A 22,410-nucleotide genomic window follows, 5' to 3' on the forward strand; every position below is an offset into this window, starting at 1 on the left:
GTGACTCAGTTGTGGTTGACTGTGGAGATCTCTACATGTTACAACCCTGCGAGTGGCATGTTTTCCTAGTTCACTTTGAGGTCCTCTTCTGTCCTGAAGTATCCTCCATCCAACAGACAAGATGGCTAATATTTTAGTTAGCACACAAGCAAACGTTACACCCTGCAAGTACGGTCTAGCTGGAAAACTGATGCGGTCCTTACTGATAAATGTCTATCTTTTGCAGACGCAAGAGCTTGTGTGATCTCCTGGTTTTATTTTTCTATACAGCAGAGCTGCATTTCATGACTCATTCTCTCAGACAAGACCTTGGAATAATACGAGAGCGTGAAAGGGCAACTCACATGAGTCTTGAACTGAAACCTCACAATGCTTGGAAAACGGTCAAAGGGAAAAACAAAAGGGGTGATTTCATAGAGAATCAATATATTTGTCTTTTCGACACCAATGGATAATGGACCCCAGATCTGCTGGGTGTATGCTGTGGTTTATTGCTGTCTGTAGATTTTATTATTTTTTCCCCCAGAATTCTTGGTTGATATGGGTAATGTTGTGACCTAATTCAGATGGGGAACCACCCACAGGAAATCCCCCTGAATGCTGCTGAGGTAATCAGGGTCTCGTAGACCTACCGACAGTTCTGATTTGTGGGCCATCGGAGTTGTGCTATATGACGTTGCAGCGTGATCCCTCTTAGTTTCAATGACCCAGAACAACACCTCTCGGAAATGTTTCTTGGTATCGTGTGTCAGAAAAAAACAGTTTCCTTTAAAGTGTGGGTTACCTTGGGAACCGCTCTTTCCACAACTACCTCTCCACACCGCACACAGGAAAACATACTTGCAAAAAAAAAACAACAACCCATCATCAAAAGACAGGGAAGCTGTCACAGGAAACTACATGTTTAAAGCAGTGAATACATTTACATGAGAAACTTTTCCTGTGCAGGAACACGATTGATAGTGGTTTCAACAAAAGTACAAGGTATATATATATAAAAAAATTCCCTAATGGAGAAAATGGATGGGATTTTTACTCCATGAACCAGTCGGTTGCACACAATTTCACATACATAGAGGCAGCCTTTTTAAATTCATGCCCTTTTAGCAGAAACCTATACAGCATTCAGGTAGCTAATTATGTGTATGATGGTTTGGTTTTTCACTGTCCATCCCTATGGTGGACGAGTTCAGTCCTTTACCTCATTATAAATTAGCCTTTGAATTTTGTGAATGCACATCATTTAGCCTGTGAATTGTACCCATGGGATCCATAAATGTTACCACAGCAGACTCAAATCTTGATTTATTGTTTTGATTTCTTTTCTCTATGACTAAGTATCAATCCATTTAGTGTCAGAGCAAAAATAACTGCACAAACTAAAAAATAAGTTTTTGTTTCAATTCAAAGGACACTAGATTGTTTGGTTTAAGATCGTCACCTTCATTAAGTAAAAGGACAGTTCACTCAAAAATTATTATTAACTCACAAAACAACATTAGGATCAATCTATCACTGAGGATCATTTAAACATCAAGCAGCTCATATGCTTGCTGGTAATTGCCATTGCACTGTTTGATGATCTCTTCCAGCATATCAAGCTCATAGTATGGAAACCTATTCTGGAGTTTCATCAGGGTCCACATATGGCCACAATCTACAAGGGAATAAAAAACAAAAACAAATTGTTACTGTACAGTAGTTTAATATCTCCATAGCTGAATCACTGTATGTCAGCATTTCCATGCACAAAATGCGAGCGCGAGGCTGCCAAAAAATTATATGCAACCACGGTCACTTGTTCCTAGACTTCAGATCCTGAAGTTCTCACACACATCTTTCTAATAATGTGCAGCTACATAGTGCAATATTGACCTCCCTGCTGGTTCATTTGGTTCATGAAGCAAGACAGACAGGGTGGGAGAACTCGGCTCCACCGCAGTGCTTCTGCCAGCCTGTTCCGCAAACAACGGCATCTTGATCCCATACTAAACCACACACTAATGGACAAAACTAGCACTATGGCAGACACATGTCCCATACACACAGATCCCAGGAATGCCGGATAGATGGGAAGGCCATCATTGGACATAAAATTCAACAGAAAATAAATTAAATTAGGAAAGTGGTGAAAGGATAGCAGAATCCTCATGGCAATAATTCAAACCTAGAATAAGTGTTCAATCAAGGTATACATTTTATTGGTAAGCTGTACGTATTTCTGGAGACTGGAACCAACAACGTTGTTAGCGCAATGCTTTAGAATCTGAGCTACACGAACATAATTGAAGGTGAAGTGGGTATTTTTTATCATAGTTTAATGTGTGGCGCCAACTGTAAGTAATCCGTTCGTAGCTTGATTTATGGGTGGAGTTATTCGGAAAATGGAAGTCATTATTTTAGTGGTTACATTCAGTGATGTTAGTGGAGCAGATATTACCCACTTCACCCTAAAGAATATACAGCTTGAATCTGTTATAGCAAGACATTTTAGACACTACAGGCAGTGGTCAATTTTGAGATTTTCATCAAACTAATGGAGAGATCCAAATGCAATCCAAAATACACATTTGATTATTTATTATTTGCATTAATAGATTGTAATTATTGGAATCTCTTGGCTTATTTTGAAATCCTCCGACATTTATCTTTACAAATCCTCATTTTGGACTTCTAATTTGTGACTGGTGTTTAATTTACGTTCTCCTTTGTGCTTCTGTGTCATCTGCTGGAACACCTCTTCCTTGTTTACGCACATGCGAAGCTAGAGATTACGGTTTATAAAGTTGGAAATATTGATATTTTTCTTACAAACCCCGTTCACTGCTATTTTAAAGCTTGGAAGAGAGAGGACATATTTTTATATATAACTTGACTATGGTAGGAACCTTGCATGGTCAGAAAGCTCTTGGATTTAATCAAAAATATCTTAATTTGTGTTCCGAAGATGATTCCGAGTTTGGAATAACATGAGGGTGAGTAATTAATGACAGAATTTTCCTTTTGGGCTAACTGTCCCTTTAATATATCAATAAAATGAAACAATAATGTTGAACCTGGCTTTATCCAATCATAGGGATTTCTGTTAAGAAAATATAAGCAATAATTGCACACAAAATTATTTAATCTAAAATATTCATAGAAAACAATTAAATCTACTGTTATTGACCAAATGAAGAAACTATGATGATATATTTTAGTTAATGTTTACTCTGTTCCACTGTAATTTCTTGCCTTTACTATAGAAAGCTTCTAATATCTCATCCTTCAGCCTGTTAATCATCATGGTGTTCATGTTCTGAAGCATCATAAGCCAGGACAGGTCCTATATCTACTGTGAGTAAGCCGAACTGCAGCCAGACGAGAGGTCATTCTGAGACTCTCTTAGTCTGGAGACAAACAACATCTAAGGTTTCTGGTAATCAGAGACAGAGGTGCGAGTTTGAGAATCGGAGGACCTGGCTGACCCCAAACCTTAGGTCCTTGCAGTGATTCAGACAGAAGTGATGCTGAACACACAAACATAATGTGTCATTAAGCATCTGAGAAGATATGCAGACTGTTTCAGTGTGAATGGCACATTAGTCCCACACCATCACACAGCAGCTCCTCACACACAGATGGAAAAGCTGGCCGTAACAGCCACACCTCTTGGCATAAAAAAAGGTGAAGATCTCCACATATGGAGCTAGATTCAGGTTGAATCGGACAATAAGTCATTTGCAAATCCCACTAAGGAGGCTAAAGCAATAAGTGTGAATCATACAATTCCATGCCTTTTGGTCAGAATAGAATAAGCAATAGTTTTCCATTCCCGGATAGGAAGTATTTTTCAGTATAAGATTATTATTTTTTTCATTTTTAGTTTTAAAATGATCAATCCATCACATCAAAAGAGAAATTTAAACTCTGCCATTACTTATTCACTGTTACGTTGTTCCAATTTTTTTTTCACTGGAACACAGATGAAGACATCTTAAATCTTCACGCAGTTCGTTTTCATTTAACACTCCAAAAATTGACATTATAAAACCACTAAAAACTCTCAACTTAAATTATATGGTCATATGAGAACCAATTACATCTTTATTATGGTATTGAAGTCCAACCTCTGCCACTGTTAAGAAAAAAATGTGCAAAAAGGGATACAACAGCTTGTCACTGACGAAGTACCATTTAAGGGGTAACTTTGCACATTCTATACCTCTAAAACGAGCATGTTATACCTTTAAGATGCTACCTTTAAGGCGTTAACCTTTTTAATGGTAAATAGGGTAAAAAGGCTTTTAAAGGCCCAACACAAAAAATTAGCATGGAAATTTGGACAGGTTCATAAAAAAATAAAAAATGGAGAAATCACTCTTTAGGAAAGCTTATTAGCTGACCAGTTTTGTTTATTGCACAGAATATTTTTCAACTGAATCTCGGTGTGAATAGGTCTTAATTAGCCCCAGTGAGCAGACTTAACTAAAACTACTTAAAAAAATTGTTACTTGATCTTAAATAATAATAACTGCAATAAAATATAAAAACTTAAAACCGTAGCTAGTTGCCAACATTTCTCGTTGTACAGTACGTAACATTTACTAAAACAACTAGAATTAATAATTGTGACGAGTGGGGCGGGGCCGAGAGAGGTGAGAAGAGGAGCGAGGCCGGTGGAGTGATTGGAGATGAGCGGCACCTGCTTGACCCACCGGTCTCAAGTCCCACGGAGGAGATGGAGGGATATAAAACTGGAGCGATGACAGTGAAGGACGAGAGAGGACCAGGCCTGGACTTTATTTTGTATTTGGTTTTTATTTGTGCGCGTCAGTCGTCCGTGAGGGGCTGACGCGCTGTTTTGTCTTTATTTTGTAATTAAAGTTTGATTTGATTGTCTGCCGGTTCCCGCCTCCTTCTGATTATAAAGTTTGTACATTGCTACAATAATAAATAACAATTAGACGTATTTAAAAAAAAATCATTAAAACTACACATTATTTCTAGAACGTTAAAATGAAAAATAAAATATAAAAATAAAATGATTCAAAATGTCAATACCTTTGTACAGAGTACAGTATACTTGATTTGACAGCTATAAAATCTTTTGCATGTTTGCTCTGATTTGATGATGAATAATGACTTGTGTCTGTTCCTCACACAAAGATTTGGCTTCAGCAGCCTTAAAATGTACAGTAGTACACACATCATATGGATTGCTTTTATGATGCTTTTTGCACTGACATGCAGACATGCCATATGTACTGTCTTTTATGGAAAAGAGCTGCGTGAAGATTCTCCCTGTGTGTTCTGCAGAAATAATAACAGCGTACGGGTTTACAGCGACATGAGGGTAAGTAAATACTGACTGATTTTCATTTTTGGATGAAATATTTCTTTAACCCACACTACAGCAGGGCAAGTCTGTAGACTGAATGGCACATTTCCAAGTAATGACAATGCAGCCAGACTGGATCTGGAAGAGCTAACCGATGTTTTTGTTTCAGCAGTCGCTTCAGACATACTGTTAATGAATCTGCTGTCAGACAGGCATGCCAATAATTCAAGCTTCTCCCAGGCCAAATGAGTTTACTTTACAGCAGGCAATTTGGACCTCAAAACAGTCTAGAGTAAAAACACATCAACCACGCAGCTCGCTGCTAATGAGTTTGTCTTTTAACTGACTCATTGACATTAACCTCTCATAACAATGAAAGTTTGAATATACAGGGGCATCTAAGAGAATCACTTGTCTGGCATGCCAGGACATTTTTATTTAAACAATGTGTTATGCTGTCCGGCACCGGGGGTGTGAGATCTGTTTAATATCACACATAAGTAAAGACTTTGAGACATTTCCAGTGGTGCTGTGAAACGAAACAGACCAAAACACACACAGTGCCATGCAGATGCATATAAATCTTGTTGAAGACTCACCATCCTCCTCTTCACAGTCTGTGTGGACCTGTGATGGGTTGGGAACTGTGGACAAGGCTGTATCCTGCAGTTCGTCATCATCATCATCATCATCATCATCCAGCCAGACATTAGTGCTTTCAGGCACCATACCTGAACTACCCGCCTCCAGATGGTTTAGGAAAGCCATGTTCACCCTGAAGAGAGAAATATGTCATCAGAAAATTTCACAACTTGTTCTGAGCAATGAAATACTCCTACTTGTGTGGTACAATGTCTGAGACCAAGCTGAAATGCAAATCTTTCTAATTTAAAAATTCATTACATTTAAAATAATGAACTGGGTTCTAATGTTGTTGGGGGGGGGGGGGGGGGGCTTAAGCTTTTGAAGTATGCTTAAAATTAAATTTAAAAATGTAAAAAGTAAATTTAAAAATTACTAACAGATAATATAATATTAATGTAATGAAAGCCTACTTAAGTGTACCAAAAGAAAGTACACTTTCATGACTTTTATGTTTGCTAACACACTTCATAATTTTTCAAATAATTGACGTCATTATGTTTTAATAATCCTTTGTCATGTTTTAAAGAAGTACACTTATTTCGATGTGTCGACAAACATATTAATCATGTCACATAATTATTATTTTAACTGTAGTGTGTTATTCAATATGCTACATTTAAAGTTAATATATTTAAAATTTAATTTATTACAAATATACAGTTACAAATATGAATACATTCAACAGAAATTACAAGCAAGTATATTTAGAAGTAAAAAGAAGTAATAATGAAACTCTATATAAATATGTAAGTCCTACTTAAGTGGTAAGAAAGTACTAAAACATTCAGCTCATTGCATACATTTAAATTAAAATATATTATTAACATGCAATTAAGTGTCTAAAACATTCCATTCGTAAATTACACAAGTATTCTATTAAAGTGTGCTATTTCTCTTACGTAAAAGGACTTTTTAACTCAAGTGTACTTCTTTTTCACCACAGTCATAGTGAAGTCATTAGAACAACCAAAATGTTAAAGCAGTCTGAAATTCATGCTATTTTTCCAATTGAACTTTTCATTCAAATTGCAATGTTGACAATATAATTTGTAATGAAAAAATGGCATCAAATTAGAAAAATGCATAATATAAGCATTTTTACTAGTGGTCTCAGACTCCTTTATTACTTCTGACAGTCATGGTTTTTTTAGCGGTCTGTCATGATTAGGCGCCCATACCGCTGATGGTCAGCTTCAGTCCGTCTCTTCCTGTCCTCCTCCTGTTGTTTTTGTTTTTCCTCCAAAACTTCTGCCTGGAAATAGTAAGTTAATGAAAATTTCAACTCCAACAGAAATGTCTCCTCTACTTATGTAAAGGGTTCAAGCTCTGTGGATATAACAATATAATTGCAAATTTGCATGAATAAACAACAATATCAACATGATAGGCCAGGCTGACCTTTTGTCCTTGATGCATATCAGTGAATTAAGTCCACCATTGAGGCATTCAAAGCCACAGAAATACCACTATACAGCCAGCTGGAAAACACCTACACTACTCAATCCATGACTACCTCCTATATCCTAGAACTTGCTAATCAATAGCACATGCTAGGCAGAGTTAGTTATTTTTCTTGGCAAAGCCCAGATGTTTTGCTGTGGTGTTCCTATGAACCAAAAGTGGAGGTGATGTTCGTGAGTTCAGAACATCTGTTTTGCTTCCTTTGTACTTTACCTTTCTCCTCTGCTCCTCTTTCTTCTTAAGCAGGTCAGCGTTCTCCTCCTCTCTTCTGACTTCCCTGTACTCATGATTTTTAGTCTGTGAATAAATAGTGGCCACACAATGAAATCTAGGAATGTCTTTTTTTTTTTTTTTTTTTACTATTCTGGGTTTCCTGAATGTCCTGAATAATAATACATGATCACACATTTCTTAAGGTGTGTTAACATTTGCCATTGCTCTGCAAAAGTTTGTTTGCAAAATCGAGTTATTCTAATAGGAATCTGCACAATTGAGTTTCACGTACACAAGTTTTGCCCATTTTCATGTTGGTCACATGCATTTACCACATTGAGCAACAAAAACCTGCTTGGTTTGGAAGGGACTTCTGTGTAAGTGGTGCTTCTTACATCCCTACACTATTGAAAAGTAATTTTTTTACTCTGGAAATTTAACTCCAATTTCACTAATATGGCCTCACCTTTAGTTGCTGTTCACATGAGATGCATTTTTGTATTAAAAAATGAGTGCTTGCATCTCAGGGTGCATTTTTAAAAGTTCTATCTATTTTGAACTTGACACTGTCTAAAAAATGCAGTGCTCATGGTGGAAGACTCAAATACCTTGAAGCAATGGCCAAATATGTCCACTGTATGTGTGTGGACCGCTTACTCTCTGATTCATATTAATTCATTACTGGTTCATATTATGCATACTGCACACAAAAATGGCAAGTGCTGACATAAAGTGCCAGTTCTAATTTGACTGGTCGGCTTTATGCAGCTTCTAAGAGCAAGGACACAGGGGATTCCAGCAGAAATTTTCCAGATTAAAACAAGGAGTTTTAAAATTGAAGAAGAACCACTCAAAGGCTTTGTTATTATCAATTAAGCTAGCAACATCCAGAACTTTGTTTTATCTGTGAGTTCTGAGAAGTAATCAGTATTTAAAGCTGCAGTCTGTAACTTTTGGTGCTCTAGCGGTTAATAAACAGAACTGCGTGTGTCTTGTGGAAGAACATTGTAACCGGAACTACTTCTCTATGTTTATGTCTATGACGAATCATGCAGGTACTGGGCTACTCCCAGTGGTTCCACCAATACAAGTCTGAAATAGTCCGAACATAACTTGTTATAGGTGTAATGTAGTGATTCAGGATAAGCCAAAAACACGGTGTGAAAAAGGATTTATGATGCACTCGCTTATTGTACAAATTCTGAACACAAAAAGTTATGGACAGCTTTGGTTACTTATCAGGGATGCGATTATTCCATCTTAATATGGTCTTCCTTTTTTGTGACCTATGATTTGACCTACTTGAACTCTGAAATATGAGAGATAATTACTGCAATTTCAAATACATTTTAAATACATTTATTTCATTAATTAATGCACCAAATATGAGTAAAAAACAACAAACTGATACTTGCCAACTAGACGATAATTGGCTGCTTAACACATGAGCAGCTCATGATCTGCTGTTTTCAGTGGCTCAGAGCAAAATGGTTCACAGTAAATGGTGCTGTATTTACAAGTTTAGTGAGTCTGAATTGTTTTTAATGTGCAATTTATAACACAAGCAACAATCATCTTTCCAAAGTTGTAATTTGAATCATTTATAAATATGTAAAAAAAAAATTTCCTTGCAGTTATCCACTAAAATAAAAAATTTGATTGTTCATTATTAATACAATATAATAGAAATAAACTTTTTATTGATTTGTTTAATTAAAAAAATTAGGGTGTGCTTTAAAGAAGTAATTTCTCCTAGAGGGTTTTCCTGTCTAATGGTGTGTGCACTCCAAAAGCTAATTTAATTACATGCAAAGTACTAAATGTAAAGACACAAATTTGCACTGGCTGATGTGAATGACGTGCATTGGCCAGCGAGATTACTGCGAATGTGCTTTTTACACCTCAATCGCATCTTCCGTTGAAAATTTACAACTCAAACTTAAAATTTACATGATGCGTTGTTTTTGTTAAACTCTAAAAAAAACACTTTTGTTTTTGCCCCCATTTTTCATGAGCTGAACTCAAAGATCTAAGACTTTTCCTTTGTACACAAAAGGCCTATTTCGCAAGTTTTGAGGGAGCGTGCAACTGGCATGCTGACTGCAGGAATGTCCACCAGAGCTGTTGCCCATGAATTGAATGTTAATTTCTCTACCATAAGCCATATCCAAAAGCCATTCAGAGAATTTGGCAGTGCATCCAACCGGCCTCACAAGGCAGACCACGTGTAACCACACCAGCCCAGGACCCCCACATCCAGCATCTTCACCTCCAAGATCATCTGAGACCATCCACCCGGACAGCTGCTGCAACAATCGGTTTGCATAATCAAAGAATATCTGCACAAACTTTCAGAAACCGTCTCAGGGGAGCTCACCTGCACACCGATGCAGATATCGTGATGAGATCCTGAGGCCCATTGTTGTGCCATTCATCCACAACCATCACCTCATGTTGCAGCATAATAATGCACAGCCCCATGTTGCAAGGATCTGTAAACAATTCCTGGAAGCTGAAAACATCCCAGTTCTTGCATGGCCAGCATACTCAGCGGACATGACACCCATTGAGCATGTTTAGGATGCTCTGGTCTGGCGTATACGATAGCGTGTTACAGTTCCTGCCAATATCCAGCATCTTTGCACCGCCATTGAAGAGGAGTGGACCAACATTCCACAGGCCACAATCAACAACCTGATCAACTCTATGCAAAGGAAATGTGTTGCACTGCGTGAGGCAAATGATGGTCACACCAGATACTGGTTTTCAGATGCCCCCCCCCCCCCCCAATACAGTAAAACTGTACATTTTATAGTGAGCTTTTATTGTGGCCAGCCTAATGCACACCTGTGCAATAATCATGCTGTCTAATCAGCATCTTGATATGCCACACCTGTGAGCTGGATGGATTATCTCGGCAAAGGAGAAGTGCTCACTAACAAAGATGGAGACAGATTTGTGAACAATATTTGAGAGAAATAGGCCTTTTGTGTACATAGAAAAAGTCTTAGATCTTTGAGTTCACCTCATGAAAAATGGGGGCAAAGCCAAAAGTGTTGCGTTTATAATTTTGTTCAGTGTAGCTTATTGACATGCTCGGTTTGACACATCTGGCTATATCATAAAATCCAGGAGAGAATTACGCAATGGTTTTTTTTTGTTTTTTTTTGCGAATGACATGGAAACATCCTGCAAGAATGTTTTCAGTAACGCAATGCAAATATTCACTTCGCTTTTGGTGTGCAGACAACATTACAACTAAACAGAGCACACCAATCATTAAGTTATTAATTGTGAACCATCCTTAGACAAATCCACACTAGACTCCAGCCTTCATCCATACAATACAATCCCTGCGGGTGAGCCATAAGTGGAGTTTAGGGGGGGAGGGGGGATGGGGGGGCTAGACGAGAGACAATAATGATTTTGTCTGTCAATAATTATCTTATTATTTTAGTGGTTAGAATAAGTAGCCTATGTTTTGGGCTAAATTAATTACTTAAGCCCCATATCATGCGAGTTACGAATGGTTCCCAACTTGAGAAGACATGAGAGGACTCTCTTTTCATTATTTTCCCGCTTTAGCGAGTTAACAGACATTCGTTGTTTTGTTTATAAACCCGCTTATAAAATTGTGGTGGACTGAGTCATTTCTGGCTGAATTGGACAGGCGATTTGAAGCAGTGGCCATGTGTAGCGTGTGATGCAGTATTCAGTTTAAGCAGGTAGGCTACGCAAGTCTTTAGATTCACCCTCGGCTTGTGACAGCTAAAGTGGATCTTGTGAAATGCGTGATTGCATCGCCGATTACTCTTAAAAAACTTAAAGATGGAGTAGGCTACGAAAGAAAAATATCCAAACTTTTTCAAACTACTGCAGTTTGCATTCATGTTGGCCACTGGCTCAGCTACATCAGAAAGTTTCTCAGTTATGAGGAGAATCTGGCTCCGATCTTCAGTGGCACAGGACTAATTCTCAGATCTTTCTTTACTGCACATAGAGAATGATTTTACTGAAAAACTATCAGAAGGGAAGAGATCTACTGTTATGCCTGTAGGTGTACGGCTGTGTATGGACTGTGTGTACCATGAGTGCTCAGACTGACCTGAGATTTGTCCCAACATTTCAGCAGTTATTATAGGCCTGTGTGTCCTGTGTTTCTGTCAGCTGAACCAGCCATGCCATTAATTTTGAATTAATCTGTCTTTTTGCATGCCATTGTAAATTTTTGCATATAAATATTACGCCAAATAGAAGCAGAAAATCGTGCCTATGAGTAGGCTAAGCACTTTCTTGAGATCGGGTTAGCCTACAACATCTAATTTGCAATAAAGTAATTTTTAAAGCTGTTTGTAAAGCATTTGCTGCATGGATAGAAAAAAATAGGCTAATAAATAATTCACATATCAGGCAAAATGTATTCGGAACAGAGCAACATAAAAATCAGAAAATAAGCAGTTATACAATTAGGATATAGGACAAAGTTTTACATGCCATTATAATCTGTATTTTTATTTTTAATTGTACATAATTATAAAATAAAACGCAAATCATAATCAAGCCAGTTTTAGGCTTTTTCTTATTTTTATATTTAAGACATCCATCAATTATGGTGATGAAAAAAAAATGACTCTCCATCTCCTCATTGTCTTTAGAGAGAAATGCATGGATTACATAATGAAATTATGAAATTATGAAATTCTATTTTCGATTTGACTTATCTTATATATATTTGACATATATATATATATATAAATATATATATATATATATATATATATATATATATATATATATATATATATATATATATATATATATATATATATATATATAGCTGAAACAGTAGTATAAGCTTTTTTGGGGGAAAGGGGGAAAAAGACTGGATGGGGGCTTTTTTGAGGCCCATGCAGGGCTCTAGTCCACTTCATCCAATGCTGTTTTTTTCTCTGTTTTAATCTGTGAGCACATTCTTGATATATGTATTTTACCATTTTGTTGAGTTTAAAATGTGTGACACATTCTTTCTGCTCTCACTGATCATTTGGTTCCCCATAAAAAAAAAAGTGAATAAAAAAAATCTCTGTGCGTACCCTCGAAAGTAATCCTGGAGGCACCCTGGTCATATATATATTATATAAATATATGAAATGTAGGACACAAAAAGTGTTCGTAGCTCGTCTGCCAGTGGGTGCACCAATCCCCCCCCCCCCCCCAAGCATAAAAGTGAAACTGTGTGCCTGTGGGGTGAGCCCATTGCATATTTCAACGCAAAACTGGGTGATGTTTCTCTGAAATTCTCATGGCCCTGTTCAAAATGACTCTGTAAGGAGGGGCAAGCAGAGAGCCTGGAAGCTGAAGAGATCCTTTGTGTGTTTGGTCAGACGGCCCGGGGACAGCAGATAGGGGCTGCTCTGTTTGAAATGGCCAGAGAGTAAGGGGAATAGGTGGGACGACCTGGGCCTGGCATCCTGGGAAGCCAATACAAAGGATCTTTTGCACAAACAGAGGATATGGAGGAGATTAATCTGTCTTGTGGAAGCATCACTGAAAGCATAACAATTCTCAGTGGCCACAAAACCACATCAAGAACTCGTCTTTCCACAAACACTTTGATCGGCGGGCCTAAGACATTTAGGTTGGAGCGTTTCATTACTTAGCCTGGCAGTTTTCCAGCCACTTAAATCAATACAGCAAGAGAAATCACAATCTAAGGGCCTCCTCTCCCAGTAAGTCGAGAGAGCCAATGCTCTCTGCTCAAAATGCTGTTGCATGTGTTGTGTACCATGGCCCTACAGTCCTAATGCACGATCTGTCTATTAGAGGGATTTTTCCCATTAGTCATCCAGAGGGAAGTCCTCAAAAGTCTCAAACCGGGAACAATTGCAGACTAGTTTTGAAAGCCGCACAACAAAACATTCTTTGCTTGACACAAGATGATGCCGATTTTTAACAGTGCTGTCAGATGCCATTTTTAGCGGTTTGTACAATATAAGAAGGCAGCCCTCAAACCTCTCATGGTCAGCCCAGCCCTCAATCCCCACCAGTCATGGTCAAAAATTAACCAGGGCTCAGGGCAAATTGTGCAGCAGATTCCTCTATTTGATCTGTTACCTAACATTTGATATTTTTCATTACATTAAATTCTAGGCCTCTGTAGTGATCTCTGTAGACACTTTAATCAGTATTGTTGTGAATGTGTACTATATGACATGCTTTGTGATGAAAAATAGCTTTATAAGCAATGAACGTGAAGAAAACACCTAAAAAATGGAGTATATACATACTGAATGTATAATATATATATATATATATGATATGATATTTTAATGATATTTTAATGATGGAATAGCTTTATTTATTTATTTTTTGTTTAGTTGAGAGAGATGTATTAAGGGAACCTCAGTGCTTGACCAAAAGTGCTAGCTACGATGTTACAAAATAATTCTGTTTTGAATAAATGCTGCCCTTTTAAACTCTCAGTTCAAAGAATCATAAAAAAATAATAGTAAATTACATAAGAATATAAATTCTTATGTAAATCAGTTAAATCATATTAGAATGATTTCTGATAGATCATTTGACACTGAAGACTGGAGTAAAGAAGATGCTGATTCGGCTTTGCATCACATTGCAATTTAAAATGTACTAACATATTAACAAAATCAGCCTTTGTGATTATATAAGACTTATTTCAAAATCATTGAAAGTCTTGTGTTATGTTGTCCTGGCTGTCTTCAATATTTTGCTGATTTGCATTTGCATAGTTTGACTTTATGCCAAAACTTTTCCCATTTTACAATAAGGGGTTAAACATTACCCCGTAATGAAAGGAATTTCTGCTGCTTCCATCATAGTGGAGATCTTAATACTTTTGATGATTCTTAAAGCAGAAATTTAAAGAAAGGTTTGCCAATAAATAAATCAAATAAAAATGCAGGCACTGCATGATCTATATCTCAGTGTTTGGTGACCACAAGAGCATTCTGAAGCATACCGAACTTGCTCAGAATTCAAGTGAAATCAAGTGGCTTAGCTGTAATTAACACCTCTAAACATCCTGTCAGATTGCTTCCAGTATGTCACAGGCTCAGCCTCTGGCTCCTTTCCAGGTACTTTCACTCAAACCATACAGGTTATTCCACACCAGTCTCTCTTTTTGTTGCATTCTCACAGACCCCTCTCTGCCTTTTGTGAGGCTTGCTCGCTGTGAACTCTGGGAAGTCCCCTGAACTCTGCTTTCCCAACCATACAGAAGCAAAACTTGCGTCTTTGCGCTGGCAGACCGTGAAACGGAAGGCTGCTTGTTTACAACTGAGGAAGCTTTATGATGGACTCAGTCAGCGAACTCTGGTGTGAGGCTAATGAGGAGATAATTGAAGGGGACTGAGCGCTGCAGCAGGCCGACTCTTTGCTGCAGTCCAGTGTGCCATGTCAAGGAAATCTCCCAAGTGCGCACTGTTTGCTTTGAAAACATGTTTTAAAGACGGATCAATTGGTGTGAATTATTCCAGGGCCTTGGGCTGTAACCTCAGTGCCACAGCTATGCACAAGAGGCTTGAACTAAGGCCTATAGAGCACACAGTGCATTTTTGGCCTCTGTCTTACCCTGGATGATGCTGGCATGGAATTGCTTGCTGCCATAGAAACGCTACTGCTTGACCTCTCAATTCTTTGAAGAAACTCCTCTGTTTTCCTGCAGGAGGAAGGGACATAATTGTGATTACAGGGATAGCTCATCCAAAAAAATGAAAGTTCTGTCGTCATTTACTCATGCTCATGTCGTTCCAAACCCATATGATTTTGTTTCTCCCAGAAAAAAAAGGTACTGTGTTCTGAACTGTGTAAGTCATCTGAGGAAAAGACTGAAATTGAAGTTGCTTTTCACCGACTGTCTTGACTGCTCTCTAATCTCATTCATCTATTAAAAACAATAACATCCATTTAAAAATAATTTAAGTAATATAGGCATCAGTATCAGTACTAGTTATACTGGCTTTTAATCGTAGATTCAATTAAAGAAATATTTAAAATATCTGACAGCAGTGCTGTTTCCACATTCATTTGAATATTCAATGTAAACATATTATATAACATTTTAATGTTAAGTGTAATTAATCATGATTAAACTTGTGTGATTAAGTAGTTCATTTTTGTAATAATATATAAATATATATCTTACAGATAATTAAATATTAATTGAATTTAATATAAATTATATATATATATATATATTAGTGCTGTCAAATGATTAATCGCAATTAATCACATCCAAATAAAAGTTTTTGTTTACATAATATATATGTGTGTACTGTGTGTATTCATTATGTCTATATAAATACACATCCATGCATGTATATATTTAAAGCTGCAGTCCATAACTTGTTTTGGTTAAAAAATTATCTGAAATCAATATTTGAGCAAACGCATAACCAGCCAGTGTTCAAAACTGTCGCCTTACTTTAGCACGATTTACAACGCTAAGCTTATAATAATGTTGTCTAATTTGAGTGGTAAGGGCAGGTTTTCACAGGAAATTTTAGCATGCTGCCACGTCAGTACATCACGTCTGTAGACATAAAGAAGTTGTCCAGGTGTTCTGTCGATTTGTGCTACCCTGTCAGATTTTGCTACCTCCCATTAAAACAATGGGTAGTACAATTCGACATTGAAAAATGTAAAATACCTGTAAAGTTATGGTTTATTAACATCTACACCTACCACAAGCCTAAACCTACCCTTATAGTACTGCAAATACAGTAATTGTGTGTTATATTTGCGTTTGCAGCCAGAAGGATACAGCTACAGGAGACTAACAATAAATAATTTTTTCTACCTGTTAGATCGTTTTATTAAAGTCTACATCTAACCCAACCCTAAACCTACCCTTACTCTAATGCAGATACATTAAATATTGTCAGGTAGGATAAAATGTCAAGACACCAGCTACTCGGCTTTCGCATGTGAGGATCCTGCAGGTGGAGGATCGTTTATAGCCTTTTCTCACAGCAGCTGGAATAATTAAATGTATCATTTTGATGGCGGATTGTAATCCAGAAAGGACTATGTGTTTATAAAACATATGTAAATAAAATTTAATTTTATTCCACTTTTAATAAATGTGCTTCTGATTAGCCTGGGATTACACAAGATTTGTATTTTAAAGACAACCAGTTCAAAGGGAGCATAATTAGCTTTTTGAGTTAAAAAAAAAAAATCTTAATATGAAATTCGAATGGTATGACAATTAGAAATTAGACTTCTTAGTATTTAACATAAGAAAAAAAATGTATACAGGTTAAGAACGACATGAAGGTGAGTTAATGATGACAACATTTTTATTTTTGGGTGAACTACCCCTTTAAAAGTTAAGCCAAAGGGAGTAATTTTAAAGAAGACAAACTTTAGAAAATATAGAATATGGTGCAGAATTTGTATGGACTACAATTATAATGCTTTTTTTAATGATTATTTATGTATTCATTCATTCATTCATTCAAATTGGAGCTTAATAGCCTCTGGTCACCCATTTGCTTTCAATGTTTTATAAAGAGCAGCATCAAATTTCTTCTTTTGTATTCGACTTTGGTGGAAATAAAGCTAGGTTTGTGATGATACAATGGTAAATAATGAAAGAAGCTTAATTGCCAGCAGCATCTTGTAGGATTCCTTGCAATGGTTTTGAATTATATTAGGGGAAGTCGTGGCCTGGTGGTTAGAGAATCGGACTCCCAATCGAAGGGTTGTGGGTTCGAGTCCCGGGCCGGCAGGAATTGTGGGTGGGGGGAGTGCATGTACAGTTCTCTCACCACCCTCAATACCACGACTGAGGTACCCTTGAGCAAGGCACCGAACCCCCAACTGCTCCCCGGGCGCCGCAGCATAAATGGCTGCCCACTGCTTCGGGTGTGTGTTCACAGTGTGTGTGTGTGTGTGTTCACTGCTCTGTGTGTGTGCACTTCGGATGGGTTAAATGCAGAGCACAAATTCTGAGTATGGGTCACCATACTTGGCCGAATGTCACTTCACTTCACTTATCTCTTGACAGGCTCTTAACAAAAGGCATATTTTTCATTGAACTTGGGGCAAGGATAAACTTGAATGCACATGTTCATCCTTGGCCCAAGTTCAATGAAAAATATGCCTTTTGTTTAGAGCCAGTAAATAAATAATTACAGGTTTTTGGACAATGGGCTGTAGTGCAGCTTAACATCCTACTTCCTCCTTTAAACAAAGTACACTTTAAATCTGGCAAGGTGTAGAAAAAGTGTTGACGTACATTTGTTTGTCGTCTTGGTACAGCTTCTGTCTCTGTTCGTCTCTTTGCTTTTTACTCATCTCTAGTTTTGTGGCCTGCAATGCATTAGACATGATATGTGCATTTTAGATGTTAAAATACTTAATTCTCTTTCAGCTTAATCTGCTAAATTAATCTGCAGAAATTTACAGAGGACAAGTCATAGTTAGTAGTTAGTTAATAGTGTGAACTGGTCCTAGAAATAAAGGGTGACAATATATATATATATATATATATATATATATATATATATATATATATATATATATATATATATATATATATACATAAAAATAAATAAAAATACACTGTGGTCCATCTGAGACCAGACCACTAGTGAAAATTTACAATTTTTCTAATAAAATGCCACATTTTTCATTACAATTAGTTTGATTACTGAACTTTAAATAGTGCAGATTATTTACATTTTACTTATTTAAATATGATTGTTGCTGAACTGTTAGAAATAATATTTATATGTAATTGAACCACATATTTCCATAGTGTTGTCATTCTTTTGTCATTCCCAGATTGCACTTTGTTAGATGCTGACTGCATTTCACTGACTCTGTATTTGTACTTTCCACAGTGTCAATAAAGTTAAATCTAATCTAATTAAAAACATTTTCTTTCATTTTATTTATTTCCAGTATTCCAGTTTTCCAAGCTTATCTACAATCCAAAGATCCCTAAACTAAACCATTATTACAGTACGAGAAGGGCCAAACAGTGACCGGAGCATGTTTTAGCAAATGAATTGTGGCTGCTGAAATAATTAGACTCATCAATCATGCAAAGCTCATGCAGCAGCAGCACTGAAGGCTGAAGTCTATTATAGTATTTAATTGCAAAGAACATAACTTGCAAGTTGCCTGCAGTGACATCTGGAGTTATAAAGTCTGAATTACAAAGGCATCATAAAAAAGCACTGAATCCAAACACAAGCCAGATGACCATATGACGTTTTGCAGATGCATGAGAGTAACACAATGCCCTGCAGAAACGCTATAAAAAAAAACAGATGTAAAAAATCTCTTGAGCTGTACCTTCTCTCGCTGTAAGGCCTTCATCCTCTCATTCTTCTGCTCCTCTGCCTGTCTCTTATTTTGATCCATTTCCTCTTTTTGAAGCTGTATATTTAAATGTACTGTAATGCAACATACCACACATTTTTGGGAAAGGAACCAGACATTTTAAGCAGGTACTAACCTTTTTTCTCAGCTTTGACCGGCGTAAATCCTCCTGCTGTCTTTGTCTGACTTCTGCCAGTGATTCTGCACCACCTGTGAGAGTGAATACATTAGCAGCTTTAGATGTTCCTTTCCTTTGCTTTGTGTCTTTTTTTTCAGATCAGGACTTCCATATATTTCATCTCCACATTACCTAGTCTCTCTGGGGCCAGCTGAATGGGACCAGGGCGGTTCTCCTCTTTCAGTCTCCTCAGTTTCTCCTCTCCTTCCTGTGCAGCTGCAGAGAGAGAAATGCATTTTATTTCAAAACACAAATAGTGTTTGTGACAATGGCAGAAGATCAGGGCTGGCAAAATGGAAGTTTGCAAAGGGCATGCTACTAAATGACTAATTATTACACAATTTTTAAGAGAGACATTAATGAAAGGCTGGAATACACTACACAACTTTTGCCATTTTAGGAGGAACAAATAATTTTTAATTCAATTCATTCAAACAAACAAAACCAACTTTATCCTCTAACTAACAAAAAAATAAAAAATAAAGTTCATTATAGTAAAACGTTTGTTTTTTTTAGTTTTAAATGTTCTTCACACTCTACGAAAAACATGTTTTTTTTTATTATTTATGTTTTATGTTCTTCTGTTGTATCACTGCAACCCCTCCTTCTGGTACCTTCATTTAAAAACCTGTGTATGATGGAAACAGACCATGATTTTTTTAGCTGTAAACAAATGTTTGATATTTGATATTTTAAGCTAATTTTAGAACACATATTGTTTTCATTCATCATAGCAACGATGCACATGTTTCTGTCTTTAGAACAGCTCAGTCCTCAGTCATTTAGTGATGCTACAGTAAGTTTTTTTTTTTCTGTAACTATTTAAATAAGTGAAGTGACATTCAGCCAAGTATGGTGACCCATACTCAGAATTTGTGCTCTGCATTTAACCCATCCGAAATGCACACACACAGAGCAGTGAACACACACACACACACACTGTGAGCACACACCCGGAGCAGTGGGCAGCCATTTATGCTGCAGCGCCCGGGGAGCAGTTGGGGGTTCGATGCTTTGCTCAAGGGCACCTCAGTCATGGTATTGAAGATATTGAATAGATAGCAAGTGTATGATGGCTAGTGTTTTTAAATGTATTTGTTCAGATTTTAAATATAATGTGGTGTATTCCAGCCTTTAGATAATAATGAACTACATTATAACAACAACAAGAGAAATCTGTCTTCTCTTGCAGATAAACATGCTGAAACTGCACCTGATGGTAGCAATTAGACACACATCTGGATCACATGAAGATGGAAAATACAACAACAGTCATGTTATGACTTACTCCTCTGCAGTTTGCTCCATTTTGATTCATTTGGTGGTATCTTGGTGTATCCATCCGCACTGTGGGCAAATGGCATGCATTAAGGTACATTTGTTTTCAAGTTCAGACTCCATCCATGTTGTGAACTTATCAGCCTCATATGTCAGCAATGTCTCAATGTGGTGTGGCACAAGTCATCTTTTCTTACGTAAAGTCAGAGTTTTTCACAAACAACTCTGGGGAACTTCCCCTCCAGCCCCATCATATTTGATGGTGACACAACACACACACCCCAAATAATGCAGCTGTCAAAATCCATTCCAAAACACATTTGTATCATAGCTGATCCCCTGACATCACAAATAACCCCAAATGTGCTGCCTGACGACACAAAAAACAATGAGTCATGTGGTATAAATCAAAATGATTAAAATAAGTTCCATACTTTACAGTAAATAATACAATGATTAGGCCTAATTTAATAAACAAACAAATGACATGGACACAAGTAACTGGAATTCCCCTTACAAAAATTCACCATGCAACCAAATTCCTGCAAAAATATCATAAATATACAGTTATTGTTACAACACGAAAACTTAGCAATATGGTCACCAAAGAAGTTAAAATTAAGTTTCTTCTGAAAAAAAAGCTTCTCACATCATTAAAAATATCACATATTGATTAATTATAGCTTTGTTTTTTAATAAAGAACTATTTTATTTGAACTAATTACGGCGGCAAAGTCTGATTATTTGTCAATTTTATTTACACAGTACTTAATGATGTTTGTTCATTAACATTTTTTCATGTGATAGCAGCTTATTCCTTTACTAAAAATAGTTAGTTAATACATGAAATAGGCCTATGATATTTAACAACGTAAGCTACTAAATGAAATTAAAGGCAAGCATTTGTATATAATTTAAGAAATGATAGATGTTGCCAACTTAATAAAATGTATAGGCTATAAAAAGTTGGCATTTTATTTACTCAAAAAACCTGCCTGTTTTTATTTTATATTGAAAACCTCATATTTGTACTGTCCACCAGAGGATTGTTGCATTTGTTGTTGGTATTTTACTAGATATTTTACTAGCCTGTTTATTTACATGTATGTGTTTTAATGTTGACATTTACTATCTCTAATGATTCGAAAAGAGATAAATATGGAAATGAATAAATATGGGGGGAAAATCCATAAATATATAAAAAAGCGCGTGGAATCCAAGACAACTGCCCTTCCTCACAATACTGTCATTCTGGAATCTGGACTCAGTTAGTATATTAGTATCCGAGTTTCACTTCTTCATATGTTTTTACAGAAACGAAAGTGAAACTAAAGTAGCTTATGGTTTATATACAGAGGAATATCTATCAATAAATGTAGATTTAATCTCCAAAATGACCGATCGTTAGCTCAGACTCATCGAAATAACGATAAAATTCTATATTAAAACGTAAAAAAAATTACGAAAAATTGTTTATGCATTTTTTATAATATATATTATTTTATAAATATAGTATTACTAGTATATCAAGCGTTGACACCTAGTATGAGAGTAAAATTCATGATATTTTTCAGTTGTAGCCTACTGTACTCACTGTGTTGGCTGATTCTGAGCGTTTGAAGTACTAACGTTAGGTGAATATTTTTCATTCCTTTGCTCGTTGTTCGTCATATTGCTGTTTTGGTTTATTTCATTTCCTCTATATGCCCGGCTCCCTCTGGGATTACGCTGTAGATGTGTAGATCGGTTCATGTCGGTTTATTATTGTGTCGCGCGTGTTTCCTGAACTTTACGTAGGCTACACCTGAACAGCTGATCACTGGCATTGACAGAGAGTTGGTTACGGCATAGTCGGTCTGTGTGGGATTGCCCACTTAACACCAGTATTCATATGAAACATAGTGCTTGAAATCTTTTTAAACACACGGTAATTCTTGCAAGTTAC

The 22,410-nt window shown here is 36.7% G+C and overlaps 1 protein-coding gene across 1 annotated transcript; it reads right to left on the minus strand.

Annotated features, from left to right (window-relative positions):
* Positions 1–447: 447 nt before the first annotated feature.
* Positions 448–22,285, minus strand: LOC132094939 (epithelial-stromal interaction protein 1-like). Its single transcript, XM_059499636.1, has 11 exons — positions 22,060–22,285; positions 20,476–20,534; positions 19,320–19,403; positions 19,146–19,219; positions 18,983–19,066; positions 17,919–17,992; positions 15,248–15,335; positions 7,640–7,723; positions 7,144–7,217; positions 5,920–6,095; positions 448–1,657 (listed from the first exon to the last, which is right to left on the minus strand). The coding sequence occupies exons 1-11, from the start codon at positions 22,215–22,217 to the stop codon at positions 1,527–1,529; spliced, it is 1,086 nt and encodes a 361-aa protein (XP_059355619.1). The 5' UTR covers positions 22,218–22,285; the 3' UTR covers positions 448–1,526.
* Between the last annotated feature and the right edge of the window lie 125 nt (positions 22,286–22,410).

Source organism: Carassius carassius, chromosome 19 (assembly GCF_963082965.1).
Source record: "Carassius carassius chromosome 19, fCarCar2.1, whole genome shotgun sequence".
Classification (NCBI taxonomy): domain Eukaryota; kingdom Metazoa; phylum Chordata; class Actinopteri; order Cypriniformes; family Cyprinidae; genus Carassius; species Carassius carassius.

Excerpts from the sequence above, each read along its gene's own strand:
- LOC132094939 (XM_059499636.1), bottom strand. The coding sequence starts at position 22,217 with ATGAACCGATCTACACATCTACAGCGTAATCCCAGAGGGAGCCGGGCA. Across the intron at positions 20,535-22,059 it reads GCTCAGAATCAGCCAACACA|TGCGGATGGATACACCAAGA; the intron begins GTGAGTACAGTA and ends ATTTGCCCACAG. Across the intron at positions 19,404-20,475 it reads ATGGAGCAAACTGCAGAGGA|CTGCACAGGAAGGAGAGGAG; the intron begins GTAAGTCATAAC and ends CTCTCTCTGCAG.